The sequence below is a fragment of the Pholis gunnellus genome (genome assembly GCF_910591455.1).
Source record: "Pholis gunnellus genome assembly, chromosome: 22".
Taxonomy (NCBI): Eukaryota; Metazoa; Chordata; class Actinopteri; order Perciformes; family Pholidae; genus Pholis; species Pholis gunnellus.
The window spans coordinates 9239962-9252279 of record NC_136549.1 but is presented as its reverse complement, the minus strand read 5'-3'; the positions used below and the strand labels follow the sequence as shown (position 1 = coordinate 9252279).

General features: G+C 42.7%; 1 protein-coding gene across 1 annotated transcript; it reads left to right on the top strand.

Moving 5' to 3' along the window:
- Nucleotides 1–3425: 3425 nt before the first annotated feature.
- On the top strand, nucleotides 3426–10583 carry gxylt1b (glucoside xylosyltransferase 1b; the record flags this gene model as incomplete). Its single annotated transcript, XM_079183553.1, has 7 exons — nucleotides 3426–3628; nucleotides 4108–4315; nucleotides 4404–4535; nucleotides 4780–5031; nucleotides 5229–5352; nucleotides 5570–5742; nucleotides 9204–10583. 7 exons carry the CDS (start codon nucleotides 3426–3428, stop codon nucleotides 9363–9365), a joined length of 1254 nt encoding a protein of 417 aa, XP_079039679.1. The 3' UTR covers nucleotides 9366–10583.
- Nucleotides 10584–12318: the final 1735 nt, after the last annotated feature.

Sequence of the window (12318 nt, the reverse complement as noted above, 5' to 3'; positions counted from 1 at the left end):
GTTTTTGTCTTGTTTTTTAGTTTGTGCCAATAAATCGACACTACTCCTTTTTGGTTTGCATCACAGCCAGCCATGTTTAAGGTACAATCAGGGTTTTGTTCCATCTTTGTCCAGTATACAAACCACAAATCTGCATTAAGTGATATTTTTGGGATAATCATATAATAGTAGTGTGAAAAGCATGTAGATAATTAGCAACTCTCTGGCTACATGCAGCTTTAAGTTCTTTGTTCTGGTGTTCTGACCCACAACATGGACCAGAGACTATATCCATGGCCAGCAAACCAGCTCTGACACGCTGTTGTTACTCTACCGGTCCAGCATGAAATCACACAAGACTGACGTTTCTGAGAGAGGCTACTAGCCAGTTGCAGACCAGACCAGAGCTAAAAGTTGGGTAAATACCGAGCTAATGTTGGTCAGAAGACCAGAAACACTAATACTAATCCACTACTGTTGGTATGTGTCTGCTAGATATGCAAGTAGGCAATACATTGCTAACATATTAGCCATAACAGCTAGAAAATCTGTCCCTCAGGGCTTTGTTTCTTTGAGTTGATTTTGCAGTTTCGCTGTGCCCTCGCGCTATCAAACAAATACACTTAATGCAGCTTTGTAACTCATTACAGCCCGCTTGAAAAGTGGTGGTCGTACTTTATCCGTCACATTATAAAGTACATGACGGTGACACTGATCACTGACGTCCTACATGCTCCACCGTGGTGAGTGTCAAATCACATGACTCCCCACAGAATAAGACACACGCCATCATCATATTTCTGCTTTTACTTTATTGGCACTTTTATTTTCTCCATCAACCGCTAACTGAAAGCCAGGTTTATCACCGTAAAGTTTGTCTCAAGAGACGGGGGGGGGGGGAAAAAACGAACAAAGGAATAGTTGTTTCCAATATGAGGAATTGTCAACTAAATATGGACGGAAGTTACGGGACTGTGGCTGTTAAGGGACACCGGTATTCTCCTTTTAATCTCTGCTGCACCTGCTCAGCGGTCACATTGGAGAACCAGAGGGTGCCTAAGCTGTTCTCCTCTCCCCCCCACCACCACCCCTCCTCCTCCTCCTCCTCCTCCTCCTCTGTGGACCCAGTTTGGACACAGCATGGTGCTTTTAAACCGTAAAAAAAAAAAGGAGCTTTGACTTCTGGACATGCGAAAGCTGATTGTCTGCCATGTGATGGACTTCAGAAACTGCTTCACCTCCTCCATTTTGACGTAGCAAAGTGGGGGGGGGAGCTTTAGGATATACTAAACCCTCAGCGGAACCTCTACGGATCAACCTAACTACACACTAACTTATGAAACCTTGTAGAATACTACACAGATAAAAAATGGATATTTCTAAAAAAAAAAAAAAATTATTGTACTACAATGTTTTGATGTGGTTGTATTATCCATCATAGCAGTGTTATTGTCGAGAGTTTTACTTTTACATTTTAGCACAGATCCTAAGAACTGTCATGGCATGATAATATTATGGTCTCGGTATATTGTGGGACAGGCTACGTCTCTTAGTTTGTTAGCATCGTTCAATGTGTCAAGAGAGCTCACCGGTCCACCACACTAGCTGGGACTAGCTGCGTGGACCCGCGAGAACTGCTCGGAACAGACGTTTGTTATTTGGTTGTGGCAAAAAAATGGAAAGATTTTAAAAAATATGTTGGTTGTCACTTGTTAATATTTTTTGTTTTTTTGTTTTGCTCAGTTGTTTTAAAAAAAAATGTGTAAACTTGTTTATTACATGTCTAAATAAGAAAATGCAAACACAAGAATCATTTTACTTATTGTCATTAGTCACCTTCATACAGGTGCACGCTGTCACAGGTTTGTGAATGGAGCCTTTTGCTCAGCTTGTTGGTTCAGCTCCATCTGGTGAACGACTTCATAACTGCTACTCATCCTCAACACAGTATGTTTGGGTTAAACATGTTTACAGATCAGGCCCATACATTCATTGAGAATGGTGTTCATCCATGCAATAGTTAAGACAAGAATCTCCATTGACTTCATTATAAAGGCTTACAGTAGTAAGCTTAAGGCAATGAGCATAAGGTGTGGTTTACACACTATTAATTAGTCAACCACTACAAAAGTCGGTAACCTAATTTACTCAGACTTGCAGTTGACGTCCAGGTCTGTTGTCTAGTGGAGCCACATCAATAAAGACGGACTAGTCACTTGAAGTCATGAATGGGTCTTTTCAGAGGTGGAATCCATTGAAAGTTGCTGCAGACACAGCCTGATGGGGGGGGGGGGGGGGGGGGGGGGATTCAACACTGCGTATCGCTCCCACCCTTCCCCCATTTAAGGTCCCGACCTCCTGCTTCTGTTGCAGTGAAGAGCATCAAGTGAAACGAGGGGAATAGACAAACCCGGAAAATGGTTGTGTCCTTCAGAGTAAAAGTCTAAATGTAGTGCTCAACGTGGTTATGAAGGCCAGTGACTGCACGGAGGTACAGTACCTCGTAAGTAATTATGATAATGAATGTATTGCAATATACGATGAAGAGCACTGGCATATTATTTGTATTAGGGTATATTTCCAAGCCTCACATCTTTCAGGAGTAAGATTGTCAAATGTCAACATTCTTGAATTTGGAAGAGATGGACTAAAGATACAACATGGTCTCGATACAATATGGTCTCTTTAGAAAGGAAATCTTCAATGTAGTTCCTCCTTCCCTCACAATATAGTTTTCAAGAACAGGAGTGTAACAGCACACAAGCATATTACAACCACATATGTACAGTTTGTAACTTCATTAATGGGTCTTAAATGTCCAAATATATATATAAATACTATCCAATTTACCCAACCAGAAATGTCCACTCTGACTACGCTTAAATATTGGTCTCTTTAGAAAGGAAATCTTCTAGAAATGGCAGACCTGTGAAATGTTTCAAGGCTTCTGGTGAGTGAGATGAATAGAAACAAGACACAAATATGAATAAAGAACCAAAAATAAAATGAGCAGAACGACATAGGAATAGCAGAATATGGAGTCAAAACAATGAAAATCTGATGTGAGTATGTCAGCTGAGGAGCATAATGTTTAGCTACATTGTTTTCCACACCTACACTATCACACAGTATATACATTGTAACATATTATTACTAGACAATATATTAGCTCATTCCATCAGATCAAAACAGACACAAATAGGTCATTAATGCTACAACAGTATCTATATTTTTTTTCCAAAGCATGCAAATTGAAAAATGTGTAGCGAAGAATTGCATTTCTTCAGAATTACCGCCAGAGGGTGCAATTGACGAGCCAGATAATCATTTTATTTTTGTACTTTGACCGGAAGTGCGTTCCCACTGCGACGAGCTTCGCAGTTCGCACTATAAGCTTAGTTTCTATGTCATGACTGTAGCTACGAGTTGTGTTTTCAAACTCCAAAATGCGGCGTTACATTCGTGCACTACTGTTGTGCACGGTGTTCGCCGTGTTTTCGAGCTTGTACGTTTACAGTAAACTATTTTACGCGGACGTGTCGGTCGGTGGAAACGGACCGAAGAGGGTTTTCATCCCACCGAGAGTCCCCGGAGGCAGGCGAGGTACCGCGGACAAAACTGGGCCCAAAAGCCCACACTGGTACAATAGGTAGGACTGGATATTTATGTTTTGACTGCTTTAACAGGGTACAACTGGGGTAACAAAATACATTTCATACGATACGCATAAGTGTATATGTATCAAAAGTTACTCTGTACCACACTGGATGTATAGGAATGTAACGCTGACTGACTGAACGGCCCAATGCAGACAAAGTACACTGCAGTTAGCTTCATCTTTCTATGGTTGTAACGCGAGACTTGGACAGGTGTGGGACCTCACGTGCACCCTCCCTCAGAGTTCCGGTTGTAATTGATACATCACTTAAGTTATGGATACAGTTGTCATACAAATAGCCTACACAGTATGACTCCCACAGACCAATATCTCAGAAGTTCTTTTTAAAGTCACAGTTGAATCAAGTGCCCTTTGACGTCAAGATTAGCAACACATATTATTATAATAATAATAACAACAACATTATTATACCCAGGACTCTGAGATCATCTTTTTACATCCTCACTCAGGTACATCATGCGTCAGCGGGGTCAGGCGGAGGCCGGTGGCAGCGTTCAGAGCAGACCTGACCCCCCCATGCATCTGGCCGTGGTGGCCTGTGGGGAGAGGCTGGAAGAGACTCTCACCATGATCAAGTCCGCCGTGCTTTTCAGCATCAAGCATCTCCAGCTGCACATCTTCGCCGAAGATCAGCTACACGCCAGCTTCATGGAAGCTGTGAGTAGGAAATCACTGTAAACGACAGAGTTTGTGTTGATCACATCCTGTATAATATACCTCTACTATTAATGTGTCTGTGTTCCAGTTGGAGGCGTGGCCTGGTTTTATTCGCTCCAGATTCAACTACACAGTCTACTCCATCAGCTTCCCCAGTGAGAACGCAGCCGAGTGGAAGAAACTCTTCAAACCCTGCGCTTCTCAGAGGCTCTTCTTACCCGTGAGTTTCTTATAGAAGCATGGGAACCACAGTGGGAATGCATATCTGACATCGATATGACATTCTCAGTCACATTTAAAGACAAAACATAACCCAAGTTTAGAAAAAGGTCTGGGAAACTATAACAGATTACATTCTGTTACCCTGAGGAAAATCTACTTTGTCAGGCCACTGCAGAACATCCACGTTATTGATATTCTCAGTGACACGTCTATCCCCTGTGTGTCTTTCTCCATCTGCGCAGCTGATCCTGAAGGACGTCGACTCGATCGTGTACGTCGACTCAGACATCCTCTTCCTGCAGCCCGTAGACCGCCTGTGGGCGTTCCTGTCCCAGTTTAATTCCTCCCAGCTGGCCGCCATGGCCCCGGAGCACGAGGAGCCCCGCATTGCCTGGTACAACCGCTTCGCCCGCCACCCCTTCTACGGCAGGACGGGCATCAACTCGGGGGTCATGCTCATGAACATGACACGGATGAGGAACACGTACTTTAAGGTAAGGCTGAGGAGGTATTTGTTCGGCTCCGTTTACTGTATTTGTGTACTACCTTTATTGGCCACAAGATGTCCTCCATCCGCCACAGATGTTCACCAAAGTCTGTGCAAGGAGTTGGCATTATGAAGCTCCCGACACTGACAATATTGTGACACAGTAAAGGCATCTTTTTGGTATTTGCATATGTGTGTTGACAGAATGACATGACGTCTGTGGGGCTGCGTTGGGAGGAGCTGCTGATGCCTCTTCTTCAGAAATACAAACTCAACATAACCTGGGGAGACCAGGACCTTCTCAATATCATTTTCCACCACAATCCTGGTAAGGCTGCACGCACCAGTGCAGCACACATAGCATGTATCTTTACATATACAAGACTGTAGACTTTTACACATGATGCTTTTCAGCCTCCACAGACAAACTGGAGATGGGGTTACTTGTTATCGACTGCTAGAATAGCTTATCATGCTACAGGATGTCCCTTTGCAGGCCCGATTTGTTGACTTGTTTCTGTGTTCGTATACACTTCCACTCACAGAGTGCCTGCTGGAGTTTCCGTGCCGGTGGAATTATCGCCCAGATCACTGCATCTATGGCAGCAACTGTGCGTCAGCGGAAGAGGATGGCATCAACATCCTGCATGGAAACAGAGGGGTTTACCACGACCACAAACAACCTGCATTCAGGGCCGTTTACGAGGCCATACGGAAGGTGAGCGGGAGCATTAGCAGTAGCACGCAGTGGTGTGTTTGTGGTGGAGTCTGTGGGATGCTTGAATACACTTGTCCATCTATAGGCTTTGTGAATTCAGTCACAGTATGGGCTTTATGTTGCATCATGTTATGTCTCAGGACATGGGTTTGACATGATGGGGTTTATGAACAAAAATTGTCCTCAGTGCATAAAACTAACTGCATTTCTATTTATCTTTTAATAACTTAATATTGTTCACTTTAGACATCTTTTTTAAAATCTATTTCACGAATCATTTTTAAAGACAAAAGTAGACAAGACGTCATATCAAGATGAGTGCAGTTTGTCTACGATTACAGAAGCGCGTCGATATTAAAAGGTAAATATTAACAGAAGCCCCCGAGGTCTCGAAGGCCACAGCCATTATACAGGCAGATATTGATGGCGGCAGAGGAGCAGCCACTCATCCTCATCCTGCAGTCCATCATTAGTAGAGCATGCATCCCACTGCTTTTTGACTGGAAACACTTGCTTTCTTCTTATGATCACAGGTTTTATACAGCCGCACATCACGTTTGATGCATTGCAATTTGTATTTCCACACATACCGAGAGCTTAAAACACTTGGCAAAAAGGCATTTTGGGATATAAGAGCGTCTACCAGAAAAGTGACTGCAAACAGGACCCCTGTTACAAGACTCTTGGGTATATTAAAGTTTAAAAAACAGACAAAAGAGGCGGCTGAGCCCTTTTCAAAGTGGTGTCGGTGTAATTTAGTGCAACATCCGATGAGAGGAGCCCTTTTATAACCCCAGTGACACACCTGCTCTCCAACACCGCCCCGTTCATTCACCCTCCTAGATGAGATTTTGGATTGCCGCTGACCCTAAAGGCCGTAAGTGTTCGCAACACCCGATTGTCTTCATTGGAAAACAAATGTCCACCATTTCCAGAAGGTCGGAGTGAAAGCTAATTTCCCCCATGAGGATTGTTTATGGGTTGCTTACCAACAGTGTAATGATATTGACGACACCGGTGGCATTTACTTAATGAAGCCATCAACGTTGGGAGTCTCATTGCTTTCCTATTAACACAGCATTGAACGTAGATCAGAGCGATGGCTGATATACACCTTATCCATGGCCTGCAGTTCAAACTGCAGCTTTATAGGACAGGATCAATTACAGCAGTAGACACACATGTACCTCTGCGGCTGTAAGCGAGCATAAACCCGAGGGCCCATAGAGTGTGCTAACACATATTTTTTCCCCCAATAGCCTATGTAGGTATTGATACTTTCATACATCTGTGATTGAGTCTGGTCGGCCAGGAGTATGGATTTATATTCTGCGTTTCATCTCACTGGACAGACCATTTCCTCTTTTTGCCTCAAAGGCTTGGAGAAGTCGAGGACATTTCTCGGTAACCTTGTGTATGAACCCGGACTTTTACTCAGTTTAGAAAATATCGCATAGTTGCGGGGCAATGTTGAAGTTTGAGAAGAGAACCAAGTGCTGATGTATTTATTGGCTCTCACAAACATTTGCCTCATGCGAAGGAGGACGGGCACAGAAAAACATGGTCCAAAGTGCAGATCCTATGCTCCCATTTGACAAACCCAACCCGGCTGGTTTACTGTGAGACTTAGAACATGTTTTAATTTAATAGGGCTCAGCTCAGTAGCAAGTCATTCTTAAAGGCTCAAACAGGGAGGCAGTAAAGAGAAACCTCTGGTGAGCTTGGGCAGCAGAGACAAACTGGCAAAAAAAAGGTGTGACGGCTGGTTGGAGAGCACATAAATACTGGGCCTGATTGCCAATCTGGAGCAGGTGTGTAATCAAGTGAGGGTCTGAGGCGGGAAACGCAGATTGCAGATTGAGGACAGGTGAGGAACATTAACGATGGTTCTGGCGTATTCACCCGTCATTTTTGAGCTTTTCTGTTGTCTTCACTGCTTTACATGATTGTTGAAGTTGAACTACTTTACTTGAGCTAAGTGGCCACACGCCGGCTTTCTGTTCACCAAAAGTCACTAAACGCCTACTCACTGCAAATGGTAGAAATGTCCCTCAGCAAAGAGCAAATTAAGGATATAGTCATGACTCATGTCCACACAAAGACTGATAAACATGTAATTTATGTTGGGCTACAACTATTGATTTTTTATTGTTTTGTTAATCCTCCCTAGTTCATCTTTTAAATCTACAAAATATCACAAAATCTTGAAATCAAAATGTCATCTTTAAATTGCTTTTTTTGTCCGACCAGCAGTCCAAAGCAGCATATCCTCCCATTTGACAAGCTGGGAGCAGTGAATGATTACCATTTTGCTTGATAAAGAACTTGAATAATTCATTGATCATTACAATTGTTGTTCATTTGATTTTAAAAGTCCTGTCACCTTGTTAATATCACAACGAGTCATTAATTCTACTGTGAAAAGCTTATTTTCTTAATAAACTGCCCATGCCTTGTATCCTCCCGACACAAGGAAATGGGAATACAAGCAGCAGTGCTCCTCCCTGTCTGTCTGTCCGCCCGTCTGTCCCAAGCAGACCACCTCTGTTCGTCATAAAGCATCTCCTCCCTCCCTCCCTCCGCTGCAAAAAGCAGAGCCCGGGAAGCAGCAGTTAAATTTTTACAGCCGATGGTACGTTTAGAGTTGGAGTCTGCACACCAACAGTGCCCCATCAGCCACACAAAATCAATACACCAACTGTAAATGCAACTTTATGACCTTGCAGGTGTGTGTGTGGAAGAATGTGCTCATAAAAACGCCATTCTCTTTGTGACCCAATATCTGGGACTCAACCGAAAGCAAATGAGCTGGCATAAAAAATGGTAATTCCCCTTTGATTTCCTCGGAGCGTTGTAAAGGCCCCTTCATTATTGGGAAGACATGAAATTTCTTCTGAAATCCCCGGTTATCACTGGACGGTAAGCCTATAGCATAAAACTGACTCCAACAACGTGGGCCGCTTTATGTTACGTCCGGCCGACCGATCCGATTAGATGTGCGGTCCCGTCTGACTTCAGCATGCCTTGCGGATTTCTTTTTTAATTTATCCGGGAAAAGAAGCCCAAATGCTGCCCAAAGCACCACTTTGCTTTACTTGCTGAGGGAATCCGATCAATTCCACTGGAACAGTAGGAGGTTGAGAGCTGTCCTCGGGGGAGCTTTGATAGTAGTTGGGGATTTCAGCAGCTCATTTTAAGTTTACAACCTTTAGACAACCGCCACCCCCGTGTTTCATCTCTCTAGAAACAACTTACTTGGCAAGTTTCCTTCATAAAAAAAGTTCCTTTTCATCAGGATGCTGTTTGTTTACCGATGTGAGGTCAGTACCTTTACAACCGAGGAGCTCATTCTCCGATTTAAACGCGGAGTGCTTTTGGGATTTATCGTTCCGTCCTCGGGGCACATTTAGAAACAATACATCCCACCCAAACCTAAGCGATGAATTGTTTTGTCGTTCCAGTACTCCTTCGGCGCAGACCCAGTGGCTTCGCTGTTGGATCCACTGGAGGAAGAGCTGCTGAAGACGACGCACACGTATTGCGGTAAATCCCACGCGCTTCTCACCAAGAGACTGGCACACAGCCTGGCAAACATCAACAGCAAGGCCCCACGTGGACGGTGACAGAACGGCATCACAATGATGGGACGGAGGCCAAAAGGAGCGTGTTCAGAAAGACTTGATTGTGACTGAACAGCAAGATACTGTACAGTTTATTTCTAATCCTCCCAACAGCAGGGGTTTTAGACTGATCACAAAAAAATACAAAAACATGTTTTTATTTGGCAAACTGTTCAATAACAAAGAGTTGTGTCCACACTTCTTGGTGGACGGCTAACGAGTGGAGCTTTTAGGTTATTTCGGTGAACACCTGCTCCATAAAACAGTTGGGATTGTCTCAAACTGAGACTAATTAGTGCTCACCTCTTAAGTTGCTCTGGATAAGAGCGTGATGTAAATGTCTGGAATCTGCTCTAAATGTTACGTTGTGTGAACGTATAGCAGAGAAAGCTATTTACTAAGGGTGGACACGTGGATTATTTCCATTACAGACTTCTACGACATTTTACTGGGGGATTTTTTTTATTTTCTAAAAACCAGCCTGCATCTAGTCTCCTCTTCCAATCATTTTGTCCTTTCAGTGCCTTTGGTGACCGACTAACGGTGAATAATCGTCACGGTGCAAACTATCAGTAAAAGTTTGGAAGAGTAGCTCTTGACTTTTCCATATTGGAGAATGTATTGAACCTCGTGAAGCGCTCTTCTTAAAAGAATCCTATCAGAACTGGACGAAGGCTTTCAGCAGGGCCCATTTTCAGAGCTGTATGCACTTTGTTGAGCATCAGAAACCATTTCGGTACCAACAACATGGAAGAGAAGTCGAGTGTGGGATGAAAATGTTTTTGAATAGTTCCTCATATGTGGTTTTCTACAGCGGCAGGGGTTGAGCATATGGTTTTCCCGAGTAAAGGTCTGTCCTGCTCTGTTATTTTATCTGTTACACAGATCGCCTTGACCCAAAATACAACAAGCAAAACGAGGAGAGTCACATGGTCTACGGTCATGTTTTGGGATGTCAGGTCATGTGACTCGACACAAATGTTTGTTTTCTAAGTTCATACATTTCCTTATGTTACTTTGAACACGCATGTTTCTGGCACTGTTTGTATAATTCAATACTCCAGCCAGCGTACACAATGCAGAAAGATTGCTATTGAAAATGTGAATACAAGTTCCGCTCCTAATGCCAAAGCATTTATTTTTACTATAATTATGGGTTTTGCACTGTTGAATGTATTTTCTCAATGTTATTTTCAGTGCTTATGTTGGTATGGTTGTATTGTGAGGATATGCTTTGTGACATGTTTATATGTCATGTGCTGTTTGTGTGTTTTTTTTACATTAAATATCATTTTTGTGGAACTGTACAGCAGTGTGTCTTGTTTAACCACCAGAGGGTAGCATTTTTTGATATTTTGGTACTTTAGTGAGGAAAGATATTGTTTTGGTACTTTTTGCAATAATAATAATACAATATTTATGACAAAGGAATAATATAAGGGGAAAGCTACTTAAGCAATTGAGTTTTTAAAATCATTGCTATCATTTCAACACTTTAATAATACAAACATCTCAGATGTTTTCTCTTTTGACTAACATAAGGCATCTTTGTAAGTTTATTCTATAAAGATGTAGCGCGAAGAAGATTGATGCTACTTTTCTATCGCCTCCTTGGGCAGATCAATGGACTTTCCAATAATCTATGACCATTTCTGCCTCAGCTCTGAGGCGCTCATAAAGTGTAAGTGATGGACCAATAACACAGCCGTATACGTGCCTGTCTGGGACACTGTATTGCATTGAGTATGTAGAATGAGTTTATGCTTATTCCCATTAGGTGGGGGACACAACTGTCCGTTTATGACTCCAGAGGTAGTTTGATTCATTGCACCAGAAATATCCTTCATTCATCACTATATATATATATCCGTATGAGAGCTTATCAATTACCTTTATTGACCGGTGTGCTTAAATGCAACATGTAACAGGCCAGGTCCCCAGAGGGGAGGGAGACAATGGCTCGGATTGAGCACCACATAGAAAAATTCAATATCGCCCGTCCTCCGAAGGTTTCATTTTCCTGAAACTACATGTTTTATATCGTAATAAATTACTCCGATTTTATTCCTTTTGTTCCATCGCGGCTAGAGGAGAAACTATTTAAAATAAATACGTGACCTCCAGCTTTTAGAGTGGGGTTAGAGTGGGCAGAGTGGAAGATGAGGAGGAAATGGGGACATCACAGAGTAATTAAATGTGTGTGTGTGTGTGTGTGTGTGTGTGTGTGTGTGTGTGTGTGTGTGTGTGTGTGTGTGTGTGTGTGTGTGTGTGTGTGCGCATGAAAGAGAAATATATTTATATTTGAATCAAGGTAAGGTTGGCTATTTTTCTCTATTGTCACAGGACAAAATGTTGAAGAGGAGAGCTGAGTGCATAGTGGGGGGACAGAGAAAAGGCTGACGGAGTGTGTTAGCGATGAAAGAAAAGAACAAGGCTGTCATAGCCAATATAGCAATTAGGGCACTTTACTGCTTCAGAGTTCCATCTTTTGGTTATTGCCTCTGAAAACAGAGTTGGACCTATAAATGGTATCATCAAAAGAAAACGGCGACTGGGGAACAAGAAACAAACGTATTCCAGGTCTGTGCACCGGTTGGATGGCATACAGTGTAGCAGTGAATAGCTAGCAGGGTTCATTATAAACTGAATTAATTGATCAAATAGGATGAACAACCACGGAGGTAAAATCTGAAATCGATGAACGCCACAAGAACCTGAAGAGGTAGATTAGTGCAGCATGAGAAATGTACTTTATCATCATTTTTAACTGGTCAAGGGGGAACCGTTGCTGCTAATCCATCAACACGTGTTACATTACCACTGTGACTCTAAATGCGGATGCATCCAGTGTGAATAAAGCTTAAAAATAAAAAAAGGCTGGTATCACATACGCCTGCTCAAATGTGGTTCTTATTGCTGATCTATAAAGCATCAATAAAGCACAAAGATAACACAA